Source organism: Cotesia typhae, unplaced genomic scaffold (genome assembly GCF_013202065.1).
Source record: "Cotesia typhae breed Kobodo isofemale line unplaced genomic scaffold, CoteBio_Ctyphae contig_26, whole genome shotgun sequence".
Lineage (NCBI taxonomy): Eukaryota > Metazoa > Arthropoda > Insecta > Hymenoptera > Braconidae > Cotesia > Cotesia typhae.
This window is the reverse complement of record NW_027423732.1, coordinates 1,340,995-1,353,689: the sequence shown is the minus strand read 5'-3', so window position 1 is coordinate 1,353,689 and position 12,695 is coordinate 1,340,995. Positions and strand designations below refer to the sequence as shown.

At 31.8% G+C, this 12,695-nt stretch overlaps 2 protein-coding genes across 2 annotated transcripts; one reads left to right on the top strand and one right to left on the bottom strand.

Annotated features, from left to right (window-relative positions):
• The first annotated feature begins 1,025 nt into the window (after positions 1–1,025).
• On the top strand, positions 1,026–3,360 carry LOC141525221 (uncharacterized). Its single transcript, XM_074239613.1, has 6 exons — positions 1,026–1,082; positions 2,238–2,552; positions 2,635–2,811; positions 2,900–2,968; positions 3,040–3,122; positions 3,230–3,360. The coding sequence occupies exons 1-5, from the start codon at positions 1,051–1,053 to the stop codon at positions 3,101–3,103; spliced, it is 657 nt and encodes a 218-aa protein (XP_074095714.1). The 5' UTR covers positions 1,026–1,050; the 3' UTR covers positions 3,104–3,122; positions 3,230–3,360.
• Positions 3,361–8,580: 5,220 nt separating this feature from the next.
• Positions 8,581–11,868, bottom strand: LOC141525229 (NF-kappa-B inhibitor cactus-like). The gene has a single exon (XM_074239621.1). It carries the CDS (start codon positions 9,731–9,733, stop codon positions 9,227–9,229), a length of 507 nt encoding a protein of 168 aa, XP_074095722.1. The 5' UTR covers positions 9,734–11,868; the 3' UTR covers positions 8,581–9,226.
• Positions 11,869–12,695: the final 827 nt, after the last annotated feature.

The following is a 12,695-nucleotide window of genomic DNA, read 5'->3' as shown; positions in this document are numbered from 1 at the left end:
ATACGACCAGCCAAAGAGGCCCAATCAAGGAGGCATGATAATCGTCGCCAACGATACTTAATAGTTCTAATTTCTCTACATAAATAAACATTGTATAAACAAGTTCGATAAGACACAGTACTATATCGCTTTATTTACCTACAAGCTCATAAACGCGTTTGTTGGACCAAGGCCACAATATAATTCCGAGTGATTACATAAGATAATGTAATCATCGGTAGCTCAGTACTATTTATAACATTGTTTGCGCGCGATAACGTGAAAGGTGTTGAGATAGGTCGGATTGGCGCTCATTTTGCCCAATCGATGAATTCTATTTCCGTTCAACAAATGAAACAGTAAATAATGACTTACAACAACGAGTTTTACAAATATACATCTTCACGTGCTTTTCAGTTTCTATAAGACGTCAGCGAAGAGAATAAACATTGTAAACTACGCAATATTTTGGTTCATGCCGTTACACTATCAACCTTGGGTATGGTCAGGGTTACAAAAAGAGGTATTATTTTTTGCTTTACGGTCGTTTCCATCGTATGAGAAATGAGTTAGTCCATTTGGTTGATTGCTGTTCTTACTTCAAAAATCAATGCAATTAGCCTGGATAATTTCGTACTTCGATGCGTGCGGATATAAACTTTGTTTAGTCCACAATGGAAGTCTATTATTTCGATGAAACTCGCTTATGCAAAGTTAATCATGAAGCAGTCCATGTAGGTATATTTAAATGTTTATCAATTTCTTTTTTGCAGTAATGCTTGTTTACGTGATAAAGAAATGTATACATTACTTTTTATGACATGTTGTTAATTCTTTATAAATAAAGATCCGTTTATATGTAAATATGTATTTTGTTGCTTCACAGTTCAAAGTTATATCTTTGTTAATTGCTTAATAAATCATTAATTTGATACGGCAATTGAAAACATCCTGATCCGATTGATAATTCGAAGTACTTTGTTTTTTTCCTTGTAATGATAGCTTCAACGCGTTAATTACTTATTAAAACTTCGTATCTCTATCATCTCAAGTGCAGGCTAGTAGTTTGTGATGGAGATGTTTTTGATACCCAATTTGCACAGGTAAATAAACATATCAATCACTGAAATTACAATCCGAACAAAAACAGTTTCACTGTAAAAAAATCGCGCCAAGTCCACGTTCATAAGACTATTAAGAAAAAAAAATTTTATTTTCTTATAAAAAGATATAAAATAAAAAATTAAAAAATCCAAGTAACCGATATGGTTGTATATGATTTTCGAAAATTAAAAAAAATTTTTTTGTAAATTTAAAAATTAAAAGAAACAATTTTGGAACGTATTTAGTGTGCGTAGTTACGAAATATTTCACTTTTTATGAAATTCCTAAAATGTATCTACTAGGACACTTAAAAAAAATTCAAGTACACAATAACGCACACCAAGTACGTTCCAAAATTGTTTCTTTTCATTTTTAAATTTACAAAAAAATTTTTTTTAATTTTCGAAAATCATATACAACCATATCGGTTACTTGGATTTTTTAATTTTTTATTTTATATCTTTTTGTAAGAAAATAAAATTTTTTTTTCTTAATAGTCTTATGAACGTGGACTTGGCGCGATTATTTTACAGTGAAACTGTTTTTGTTCGGATTTCAGTTTTTTTTTGTAATTATAATAAAAATTGACAATTTTAATTTAATACATTTCCGGTGACAAACTATCCCCTTTAAGCTATAGTTCATGTAAAAGTTATTCTTGCGCTGCCTGGCGTGTGTAATTGCAAGCTGTCAAATATCTTTTTTTCACTGTAGTTTCCTATCTATCATAAGATTAGCATGCATCGTTATATTATTTAGTCTCTGGCCGTCCGCTTTTTACATAAGAAAAAAGTTAAAATCTAAAAATCTGGGTCGCTATAGTTTGTGCTGATTATTTTTAATAATTTTAAATAGAAATTATAAAGATAATTGATAATAATCAAGTAATACGCGTAATAAAAAGCATGAACTACTATTATAAAATATCATATAAAAAAAAAAATCAAATTAAATTTGAAAAAAAACTTGTAACCTCAAAAAACCGTTCTGCTTACGGTATATACACACTCGGTAGTCTGGCTTGAGAACGGAACTTGGCGCCAGATTCTACCGAATCTGTTGATCGCAAACAATGACAGGAACGCGTGAATATTTCTATCACGCGCAGGCAATGTGTTCTAATAATATTTATACGCGTGTTATATCACACGCAGTGTTGCGGGAGGATATAAAAAGCTGGTGACAGCTAAATGGTTCATACGTCCGGGTACCGGGACAAAGCTTAGTCAAGTGTTCAAAATGTTTGACCAGTACGCAATTATCATGCATGAAAAATTAGACCTTATCTATATGGTACCAAATGAGTGGCCTGCGCGTACGGAAATGCTTTTAATGGATTTAGTAGAGAAGATTATTGAACAGTTTGAAGTTTCAAGTCCTATTGTGCGGATTAATGATGTTTCGACGCGATTGATTCGTTACAGCTCCCCGGGAGGGGTTTATTATGTTTTTGACCGAGTCGCGAAAAAGTAAGTGTTTTTGCATACATTTAAGCTTGAAACTGACTTAAATCAGAGTGTTGACAAAATGTTTGCTGGTTTTCGATTTCAGAGAAATTATCGGTGCTTATGCTTATGACATCGTAGTACCAGAAGATGGCGGAGCTATTAGACTTGAAATTACCAGCGGAAGTACTTTGAGTCCTGCTATATGGTCTCCTTCTCCACTTCAATGCACTTTAGGACATGTCGATCAAATATATCGTTATTTCTCTCCTCCAAAGTTGCGGTGAGTCTCCAGCTATCATTATTTGATTCTGGTAATATTTGGCGGTTTTTGATGGTTTCAAAAGTAATTGTTATTTTTTTTTTTACAGGAGGAGAGTCTTATCAGTTCTAAATCGCAACAAGAACAGTGCTAATCAGCATTGTTCGTGGCTTAAGCGGTACATTGATAATTATCATATAGTTAGAGCAATTCTCAAAATGTGTTAGTAATTATTACAATATTCTACAGATTATCTCGAGAACGCAAACATAGTTGCAGGGACAGAATCCGTTTCAAACGTGCGTCGAGGTAGCTGAGCAGTTTAAAACAATGTAAGTTGATAATATGACTGTGATAATAATTTCATATAACTGCTTCAGTCGTTCAAGCTCATAGATTGCTTGTATATTTTAAAATAGTATTCTCTTTTTTGTTCCAGGAACTGGTTACGCTATGATGTCATACTGCTAGGTTGGTCGTCGTCGTGAACTTCACTTCAAATTCAGTATCATTAATTTTAATCATGTGTTACATAAGGGCTATGATGTACGTTGAATTTAGAGCAATTGACAGCAGCTGTCAATTACGCGTTGGACACATGCGTAAACGACGCGGTGCTTAAGTGGCCAATTATGGCATGGCTGAGTTTCCAATAACTTTCCTACGTCACAGAAGAACAAATGAAAGTTAATTACCGTTCTGAATGAACGCTAATACGAAGTCGATGACCTTTTGTGTAACAATAGAGCTCATTAGCAAATTTCAGAGCATTTCACTTTTGGCATCGCGTAGGATGAGATATTGTGTGTTTTATGATGTGCAGTATATGTTATTTATCTTAATTCATCATGTATTTTAAATGTTAATAAGAAAATAAATAAACATTGAATACTACTTGTTGTTACTTCTTACTTCATGATGAAAATTAAAAGACCATAGAACGTCGACGTAAACAATTATTAGTCAAAAAAAAGTTGATAAGAGTATGATGTTTTAAATGTGTATGATTAATAGGTACAAAAGTTCTAATCCTAGCTGAGTTTTTAGATATATTTCTGTTCTTAATCAGTACTTTAAAATATGCACCTTATAATGAATATCATTGAACTTTCAAATGAAATAGCAGTCCATTATAAACATTAATTATTTATTAAAATTTTTCATATAAAAAGGCGGTTTATTTTTAAATAGTTATGAACAAATCGTTGCATTTTTGTGTGATATGTTGCATTAATTCATTTAAATTCGGTTTGAGTATGTTAAAGTAAGAATTTGATTGAACAGCTACGGAACAATACTTATCACTTAATACTTATGATAAAAAGAATAAAAATATTTATGATGATAATAGTGATGATGATGATGGTGACGATAGTGATGGTGATGGTGATGATTAGGGCCAGGACATTCGCAGTTGTTTAAATGAGCATTCATATGTTTAACCTAAAATTTGAACAAAGAAAAAACGCCAACTTCGTGACCCTAGTGATGATGATGACAAATGATTTGTACGTCAAATATAAAGTTAGAAATAAAGTACACATTATAACCGAATCTTATTTATAACTAACCACATTTTTGCTATCACATAAAATTTATCACTAATCCACTTCCGTATCACATTCATCACAAGTAGAACAAGGTCCGTCATCAGAAAGTAATTGTTCTGAATCACACTCTGAACAGGTGAAGTCATCACTCTCAATTGAGGAAGATGAAATAAACGGTACTTCTAATAGCACATAAAAATTGAAGTTAGGCTCTTCATTTAAGTCATTCGATTTCTTGAATCATAAATAAGCGTTAAATTCTAATAACTCTGCTGTCACGCCGTTGTAGATACCAAAGGTACTTGTTGCTCGCTGAGTTTTCTGAATTGTGATAAGATAAAGTAGCTCCGTTCTCAAGGTTGCTTCCAGCAATACTTGCTATTCTTGGGGAACAATGACTTCAAGAACCATGGAGGCTGTCTGTCGCCTAAAACAACATCATACATTAAGAAGTTGATGTTTTAAAACATAAAAACATAACATAAAACCTCGAATCATCCATACTCACTTGAGTTTTCAGGGAATAATAATGTGTGACTCTAACAACCTGGATGGAAATAGAACTATCGATGTATGTATTGTAGCCGCGTCCGTGAACTGTGGCGGCGGCCGTCTAATACCAAAATAACGAGAAAGTGAAACGTAGTTTTCATGTTTGCTGTTCACAAAAATGTCGATTTTGTAAGCGTTTTTTATAAAATAAGAACAATGCTTTTTTAGATGTGTTAATGCTGCTTATAAATGCAAAGCAGCATATTTACATGTAATCAAAAATCAATTGATATCGCCTGTTTACTTCATATCAATGTACGAAACACGAATGAGAAAGATAAGAATAATTCTGTATTATTATGAATCTCATTCGAAAAATTTCAGCTTTACTTGAATGTTGGCAGAACCGTAGTAGAAAAAAGGTCTCCATGTTTAAGTTTTGGAAGCTTTTAATTGTTATAATACATTTTTGCCGTGTGTGCCACTGTAAAAAGTAGAATTTCAAGGTTGACTGCTAGATGATTTCAATGTCACTGAACAATAAAAAAACTCAACCTTTAAGATCCAATATTATTTATGTCGTTGCTTAGAGACAATAATGAACGATATATTACTGGACATTAGCTAGTTATTAGACTGATAACGACAGATAAATAAACCTCATAAGACGTTGCATTGCGTCTTCACACAATACAATCTTGTTCTTGTTTAGCGCCTTTAATTTATATGTGCGCACACGTTGAAAAACACAATTGTTAAGTTCTTTCAAGCGTTGATGAATAGCTTTTATGAAGTTTGATTCATCCTAAAATTGAAAGCTGAAATGGTATCAAAATTTTTTTGGTACAACAACCGATAAGTAAGTTGAAAAAAAATCACATTTTTTTCTTAAGTTTCTACATTGCACCGTTTGCGGGTCAGTGAAGAGAGATTGTGCAGGAACTTTCATACATTTGCTTAAACTTGACAAGGTACAGTTCTAATCTTGAAAATTACGAGAGATTGAAAAATTGTGTTTGTTGGTCGTACAGCCTGCATGCGCATTATAATAAAATAAGTAAATTGCATTCAAAATTACCCAAACTCATGAATTGTTATTATCTTTACAACGTTACAAACACGAGTCAATCGATTAATTTTAAAAAATGTCACCTAATTTTTTTATCACTAACTTTATTTATTCAATTAATGTTAGCTGGTGAATTAAAAGGCTGCATAGTTGGTGATTAATAAACATATTAAAATTGGATTGATTGTTCACTTATGTCAAAAATATATAGCTTTTCATCGGAATTTTGAACAAAAATCCTGAATAAAATTACTATGACACAACTGAATAAAAAACTCTTGCGATTACCTGCGGAAATAATCTTACAGATCATTAACTGTTTTCAGGTGGTGATGATCTGTGGGATTTTTCAGACAACGCTGTGCAACACAACATTTAAGTCGCTGACAGTGATGAAACAGACAATCTGCCAATTGAACTTAGGCAGTTTATTAATCAGTCTATAGTAGACCGAAAAACTAATTCTAACCCGATTGTAGCTTGGTAAACGCTCGAATTTGATTACCCCTATTTGTTGGTTCTAGCTAGAAAATACTTAAGGGGTTATATCCACTTGTAAGTTCGAAAAAATGTGTTTTTTTGTTAATTTTTTCTGGAGAGGCTTCTTATTGAATATATACATAAAATATATGAACATTGAGCGAATTTAACGTATTCTAAGAACTCATATTTTATTAATAAAAATATTGGGTTCCGTCGTTCCTGTAGAAGATCTCCTGAAGGTCCTCCACAAAAAGGTGTCTGGCGGTGAGAAAGATATCTCTGATCCAAATTATTTGAAATAAAAAAAAAACCAAAAGGATTACTTTTAGGATAGATAAATACAGGTAACGATCGAAGAAATAGTCAAAATTTTGATTTTAGACAAAATGGCGGCTTCCCAACAAAAAAAATCTTTTTTTGCACGAAAATTTACACTTTAAAATGACTTAAAACATCGAAATTTTTATCAGAAACTTTATTCCTTCGATCATTACCTGACAAAAGTATCTAAGAAGATCCTGTGAAAATTTCAAGTCAATCGGTCAAGCCGTTTCGGAGAAATATTCCTCACAGACTTTGAAAACATCGTTTCAAGAAAAACGCATTTAAAATTTTGGCTATTATTTAAAGTTACGGTTCCGCCTACTTTCAAACGCTCGGAGACGTCTTTACAAATACGCTCATTACCCCGAAACTATTTACCGGATTACTTTGAAATTTACAGACAATATTCTCGAATATACATTCAAAATATGGAAAAAAAAAATTTCGATTTTTTCAAAATTACAAGTGGATATAACCCCTTAAGTATTGTTACAAAATGAACACTGTGAGAATGCTTACTTAGTGTGATACTAATGCAGATATGATCTCCTCTTTAGTAGGTCGCAAGGTAGAAGAAAAACAATTAGAATAACTAGAACTTTAATTCGCAGCACAACGAGAATTCGTGGAAATGAATACACATCGTTGTAAATATATTTCCAATTATGTTATGCTGATATGTTTTTGACGCGTTGTATTTATCAGAATAATTTATAGTTGAAACATATTTCTTAGAACCAAACATGTTTGTTAACTTTAAGTCATTAATGATTGGTACAAATTATCAAAATTAATACAAATTGTTAACAACATCAATGGTTATTAATTATGAACAACACATTGTGAAAATATGTAAATATATAACAATTGCTGTGTCATTAATATCTTAAGTGTAGAACGTAGTACATTGGGTATGACATTTGTATCACTTTTATTTTCCGTGTAGTTTAACGACCACAATATGAACTATGCTAAGATACTTAAATATCTTCAAAAAATATTATTTTATTTCAATGGCAATATATTCCTACTCTTTATGTGCTCTTGGTGATTTGGCGACAGTTTTATATGCACATTCCATGAATACTTGTAGTATCTGCTCAAAAAATAATATTGAGTTGTATTTTCAGAACCGCTTAGAGAACTAGTTTTATAGTCCGAGATTTGCGACATAGTTTTACAAAAAAATCATGGTAATTCGTTATGGATAACTAAAAATGTATACATGTAAAGCTAGATTACTATCTATTTTCCAATTTTTATTTTTTAGTTAAGGGGTTATATCCACTCGTAATTTTGAAAAAATCGAAATTTTTTTTTGCATATTTTGAATGTATATTCGAGAATATTGTCTGTAAATTTCAAAGTAATCCGGTAAATAGTTTCGGGGTAATGAGCGTATTTGTAAAGACGTCTTCGAGCGTTTGAAAGTAGGCGGAACCGTAACTTTAAATAATAGCCAAAATTTTAAATGCGTTTTTCTCGAAACGATGTTTTCAAAGTCGGTGAGGAATATTTCTCCGAAACGGCTTGACCGATTGACTTGAAATTTTCACAGGATCTTCTTAGATACTTTTGTCAGGTAATGATCGAAGGAATAAAGTTTCTGATAAAAATTTTGATTTTTTAAGTCACTTTAAAGTGTAAATTTTCGTGCAAAAAAATATTTTTTTTGTTGGGAAGCCGCCATTTTGTCTAAAATCAAAATTTTAACTATTTCTTCGATCATTACCTGTATTTATCTATCCTTAAAGTAATCCTTTTGGTTTTTTTTATTTCAAATAATTTGGATCAGAGATATATATCTTCCTCACCGCCAGACACCTTTTTCTGGAGGACCTTCAGGAGATCTTCTGCAGGAACGACGGAACCCAATATTTTTATTAATAAAATATGAATTCTTAGAATACGTTAAATTCGCTCAACAATGTTCATATATTCTATGTATACATTCAATAGAAGGCCTCTCCAGAAAAAATTAACAAAAAAACACATTTTTTCGAACTTACAAGTGGATATAACCCCTTAAATTAGTGTGATTTGATGACATGTTACTGACATAGTTTCATGTAATTGACACAATTCATAATTCAAACCTTCGTAATAATACCCTTGGCGTATCTATTCTTTCCTAGCGGGATGTCAATTGTCGTGGACAATGCAATTAAGTAAAGTATGCTATTGACCTCCACTCGTTACTTTTTTGTCATTAGCTTGATACCTGTTTTCGCCTTGAATACATTTATACGTTTTCCTTACAATAATTGACAAAAATGAGGTTGACAATATCGAGAAGCATAAATTGGATATCAAGCATAATGAAACTGACAATCAGTATCTACGTAAACGATTCTATATAAGATCAGCTTCTTTTAAATGAATTCTATTTCTTGTAATAACTGATCAACAATAAATACAAGTATTTAACTAAAAATGCTTTTCAATGGATCGAATACTCATCGCGCGACTAGAGAAGGCTTAGAAAATAGAGCGACTAATTTGCAACTTATCACATCACTTAGAATTCATTAGAATCCATTTCTACACTAGTAACAGGATCGTCACAAGCGGCTCCATTGGATTTGAGAATCTCCATCATTCTTTGATCACGGAGCAAGTACGCCAGATGATACGGAGTCTGATGAGCGTAGTTGATGGCGTTCAAATTAGCTCTCAAGTCTCGACTCAGCCACTCAGCTAGTTCATAGTTTTTTGAGCTAACAGCGATGTGCAGCAACGAATCCCCAGTTAAAGACTCTCTTGCGGAGATATCTGCGCCCATATTCAGAAGCAGCTCGATTTTCATTACTGCATTGTTAAGGTCAAATCTCGACACCACGTGAGTGCATAATCTTCCATGATGATCGTGCTCACGAACCAAATGTCCAATATTGCCAAAAAAGGGTATGGACTCCATGAACTCGAATATATTTCCCGAACGACAAATTGAAAAAAAACGATTTTTTTCTTCTTCAAATATTACTGCATCCTGAACTCTGTTTTTTACAACATTGTTTCGCGCCATAGTACTTGATTTACAGTAAAATTGTTGAGGCGTGTTAACTTCCACGCACGCGAATTATAACTGGCTCAGATGGCATCCCTATACTATCGGTGTAAAGGATTGGTGAAATACCATGGTGGATTTAGTTTAAAAATAGTAACCGATGCATTTTTATATGTGTATATTAATAAATATTTATACTAAACTTTCGTCGATCGTACTTTATAAATAAATTTGAGTTTGAAGATAGACGTATTGAAAATATTCTTATGTTAATTGCTCTGTCTACGAATTCATCTCAACGCATAACGCTAAAGTGTAATGCTATCAGAATAAAGTTCAAGTAGATTCTAGATTACTATTTCTAACCAAAGACTAAATTTACAGAGAATCCGAACAAAAACAGTTTCACTGTAAAAAAAATCGCGCCAAGTCCACGTTCATAAGACTATTAAGAAAAAAAAATTTTATTTTCTTACAAAAAGATATAAAATAAAAAATTAAAAAATCCAAGTAACCGATATGGTTGTATATGATTTTCGAAAATTAAAAAAAATTTTTTTGTAAATTTAAAAATTAAAAGAAACAATTTTGGAACGTATTTAGTGTGCGTAGTTACGAAATATTTCACTTTTTATGAAATTCCTAAAATGTATCTACTAGGACACTTAAAAAAAATTCAAGTACACAATAACGCACACCAAGTACGTTCCAAAATTGTTTCTTTTAATTTTTAAATTTACAAAAAAATTTTTTTTAATTTTCGAAAATCATATACAACCATATCGGTTATTTGGATTTTTTAATTTTTTATTTTATATCTTTTTGTAAGAAAATAAAATTTTTTTTTCTTAATAGTCTTATGAACGTGGACTTGGCGCGATTTTTTTTACAGTGAAACTGTTTTTGTTCGGATTTTAGTTTTTTTTATAATTATAATAAAAATTGACAATTTTAATTTAATACATTTCCGGTGGCAAACTATCCCCTTTAAGCTATAGTTCATGTAAAAGTTATTCTTGCGCTGCCTGACGTGTGTAATTGCAAGCTGTCAAATATCTTTTTTTCACTGGAGTTTCCTATCTATCATAAGATTAGCATGCATCGTTATATTATTTAGTCTCTGGCCGTCCGCTTTTTATTTACATAAGAAAAAAGTTAAAATCTAAAAATCTGGGTCGCTATAGTTTGTGCTGATTATTTTTAATAATTTTAAACAGAAATTATAAAGATAATTGATAATAATCAAGTAATACGCGTAATAAAAGGCATGAACTACTATTATAAAATATCATATAAAAAAAAAAAAAATCAAATTAAATTTGAAAAAAAACTTGTAACCTCAAAAAACCATTCTGCTTACGGTATACACACACTCGGTAGTCTGGCTTGAGAACGGAACTTGGCGCCAGATTCTACCGAATCTGTTGATATGGCAGTTACAAGGATAAAACTTCCTCCAATTATTTAAATCGTTTACTGACGTCGCGACAGGTGCCTGAGAGTTAGAATGAAATTACCATAATCCAACCGGCAGGTTCAGGAATTTCAACGAAGTAAGCTTTAACATTATTGTCATATTTCTGATCCAATTTGTTAAATAATGAAGTCAACTCAGGTTTTATAGGTTGATAAAATTCAATTTGAATTAATATTTCCCGCTTTTATATACGCGTCGAACCCAGAACCTTCCGATGACATGTCGGCTAACCATTTGAGCTAACTGGTCTATACTAAATTTCTCTTTCTCTTATTCTATATACATTTGCGTGTTTGGCTGAAGTAAGTACTTACTAAATGTAGTAAGTCACTCACTATACTTACAAAATTTTCGGCCGGGACACAAAATAAGTGCTAACGCAGTAAGCATAGCTTAATATACGATGCCATATTGCTTATTGTTGATGTAAACAAAACGGACAAGAACAGACCTTGATTTACTAAATTATCGATATTATCCACTGGGTCGTTTAATATTTCTTCCAATAAAATATTTCTCATAAAATTATCCATTTGCAAATATTTACTTGAATTAAATTATATTGCTAAATTTAGTACTGTCAATTATATTCAGTATATGAGGTTATGTACGAGATATAACGCAAACCGGTGTTTTGTGTTATGTTAAGCCAGTAAGTCTGTCCTGGCCGAAAAGCGCTATAGTCAGCTTGTAAGATTTTAATTTTTTTATGCTTACTGGCTTACTAAGTTTATTAAGAACTTACTTCGGCCAAACACACCCATTAAGCCACAGCGTCCATCTTACGGTAAGCATTTTTCAAATCGAAAATTATGCTGTGAAGCGAGAAAGAATAGGAGTTATGGTTATTATTACGTGAAGCGTTCTAAAATTCACGTAACAGGATATTTTGGTAGGAAAGGATTGTGGAGAAGATCTTCTTAATGTGAGTGTATAGAATATGCGAGAAAAATTCATATAGCTCAGACTGGGATTCGAACCCAGTACCTTCCAATGACACGTCGGCTACTCTACCATTTGAGCTGTACAATTTTTTTACTCGAAATATTTTTTTATTAATACATACAGCGTAAAAATATAGTTAATTAATAGAATAATTAGAATAAAAATTCTTATGAAAGAGTTACCGTAATTGTTAAATACACGGAAGATTAGTAGTAAGGTCGTTACCGAAATAGCGAAATCGTCACTTCAGGTCAGTGCCTTTGGTGATAAAACAGTTGATAGTTTATTTACGAATGATATAAATAAATTGTTGAGGTAGGGAATGTCTGCGTTATATCAAGCTGGTTTATTTACGTAATCATTAATAAGACCAGTGGTAAGGTAAAAAACAACTCAGATATTGATAAAACATTAACAATCTGATAATGGCTTGTTTACATTCGAATGTTCTTACCGCCCATATTTTATGAGAATTAGTGTTCAAATTAGCTGCCAAATTACACAGTTGGCAATATAATGCTTTGTTTTTTTGATTATTAAATATTTGAGGGTACAATT